General features: G+C 40.8%; 1 protein-coding gene and 1 long non-coding RNA gene across 2 annotated transcripts in view; one reads left to right on the forward strand and one right to left on the reverse strand.

Moving 5' to 3' along the window:
• MYO19 (myosin XIX) overlaps positions 1-2,152 on the forward strand; it is a 31,108-nt gene that overhangs the window by 26,002 nt on the left and 2,954 nt on the right. The window contains exons 22-23 of the mRNA XM_019511109.1: positions 1,654-1,783; positions 1,980-2,065. Coding sequence (XP_019366654.1) covers positions 1,654-1,783; positions 1,980-2,065 — 216 coding nt within the window. The remainder of the gene's footprint in view (positions 1-1,653; positions 1,784-1,979; positions 2,066-2,152) is intronic.
• LOC109293270 overlaps positions 1-2,152 on the reverse strand; it is a 4,934-nt gene that overhangs the window by 1,679 nt on the left and 1,103 nt on the right. The window contains exon 2 of the long non-coding RNA XR_002096285.1: positions 836-838. This is a non-coding gene — a long non-coding RNA (uncharacterized LOC109293270). The remainder of the gene's footprint in view (positions 1-835; positions 839-2,152) is intronic.

Here is a 2,152-nt window from a genome sequence, read left to right on the forward strand (position 1 = left end):
AAAAAATGTAAACAGATTCAAAAGGTAACAGCTTTGGTATGAATTCCTGGTAGGGCAGTTATTAGGAAACCCCCTAATTACTTGTTAACTTTTGTAATTGGATACTGCACATTCATCCATTTTTCCTCATAATCTAATGTATGTTACCTTAACCCAGAGAAAAATGTAGTAAGTGATGAAGGGTCAACCAGCAGTGACAAAACTCCAGCTAGTTCTAAACCTGTTAAGTTCTAGCCAACACTGATCACTTGGTTAAATGCAGTAAGGAAATGTAGGCAGGAAAAAAAAAAATTGAAACCAAAAATCAATTTGAAATCTTTTGGGTACTTTCATGAAAAATGGTTCAGGCTGATTGGCTACCAACTCTCCTTATCTGACAGGTAACAAGTTAAGAACGAGCATTGTCATTAGAACTATACCCGTCGTCCCCCCCTTTTTTTTTTTGATAGTTCACTGTAACTCCAGTTCTTTGCCGTCTGTATTACACTGGATCTGTCTGTGTTGATCTGTTTGATTCTTAACCGCGTCGCTGCCTCTTCTTAATTATGTTCTGTGTAGTAAGTTTCAAACACTAGAGCTACACCACAAAATGAAGACGCGAGTGCAGCACTTACTAGCTAAGTCTAGCTAGCACACATACCAATAGCAGCGGTGTGTGGCAGCTGGTTCGGGACGTGCCTAGGATCGCTGGATATATTACATAGCTACATTACACTAGTACTTGCTACACTTGCCTTCATTTTGCAGTGTAAACTCAGCCAGAGATTTGTAGACAAAATGATGGATGTTTTGTCTCTGTAGGACTTTTTACTTGATGATCGACTTCTCCCTTCACCATCTTGCATTTTGCAGGTGGGACTGTGATGCCGCATAGTGATGAAGCATTGCGCTCCGTCATCCAGGAGGTTCTTCAGAACGTGGTGGGGGCACAAAGTGCAGCTTCCCTCAAGCAAACAGAAGCCAAAGCCAACAATTCTTTGGTATATTGTGGCAAAACCAAAGTATTTATGACGAACTCTATGGTAAGTATGTGCACATCCCAATCTCCTGGGCTAAAAACAGAAGGTGCTCATATACGTGTATACAACCTACTCCCATGGTCAGTGACAACTCGTACTGACTTCTCTGAAGCCAAAATGTAGCATCCCAACTCACAATATAAAAAAAAAAAAAATCTGCTTATGCCATGCAATAGCAATCCAATAGAAGTAGAAATCTGCCTTAAAGACTAGTCTCCATAATAGGTAGAGAGACCAGTCTTTCCTACTCACTCGTTATATTGTCTCAACTTCACTAAAAATAGCAAAATATGAAACAGTCTTAAAAAAACTTCAGCAGAAAAGCTCAGTTCCTCCCCTGCAAGTCAAGCCTTTATTCACAAAGTCTGCACCTGGAGCAGAGGAACAGAAGCACGTGCTTGCATGCTTTACTGAATTAGAGCTAAGCTTATGAAACAGGCAACTGGAGTAACCTCTAAATAGGCCTTTTATTGGTTTTAAATGAAAGGGACACTCTTGTTCTTCCATGCCCAGCTTCCTACCCTTTCACATTTGCACATGCAAAATCCCCATGGATCTGGGTTATAAATGCAGCTGATCCTAAACTTTCAATAAATACGTTGATTGCCAACCAGAGGGTTTTTGTTCACCACAGCTAGAACAACTGGAAGCCAGAAGAGCAGCAGTATTTTCCGAGAGAGCATTTTGCATTCAGTGTTGCTGGAGAAGATTTAAGCAGAGGAAGCTTGCAAAGCAGAGATGGTCTGTTACCATTATCCAAGCAGGTATGGGTGTGGCGAAGAGTAACTTAACTTACATTTCCAGTTGGACCAGGTAGAGCGTGGGGGTGGCACAATAACTCAGCACTGACACAAAGATTAACATTCAATGTTGTCTCACACTGTGAGGCTCTTTCATCATAAGTGTTTTGAGCTCCTCTGTTCTCCAATTAAGTCTCCTCTTTTTTTAATTAACCTTCAGCTGTTCGCTCCTGGCTAGCCAAGAAACATTTCCAAAGGATGCGTAGGGCTGCTAGCATTATAAAGCGTGTCTGGAGGAAATGGAAAGTGAGTAATAGCTGCCTCTAGTGTGCGTGCGGTTACTTGCTGCTAAGTAGATTTTTAAAAATTTCTGTGTATTGTTTAAAAAAAAAA

Source organism: Gavialis gangeticus, unplaced genomic scaffold (assembly GCF_001723915.1).
Source record: "Gavialis gangeticus isolate Ggan-Ray unplaced genomic scaffold, GavGan_comp1, whole genome shotgun sequence".
NCBI classification, from domain to species: Eukaryota; Metazoa; Chordata; order Crocodylia; family Gavialidae; genus Gavialis; species Gavialis gangeticus.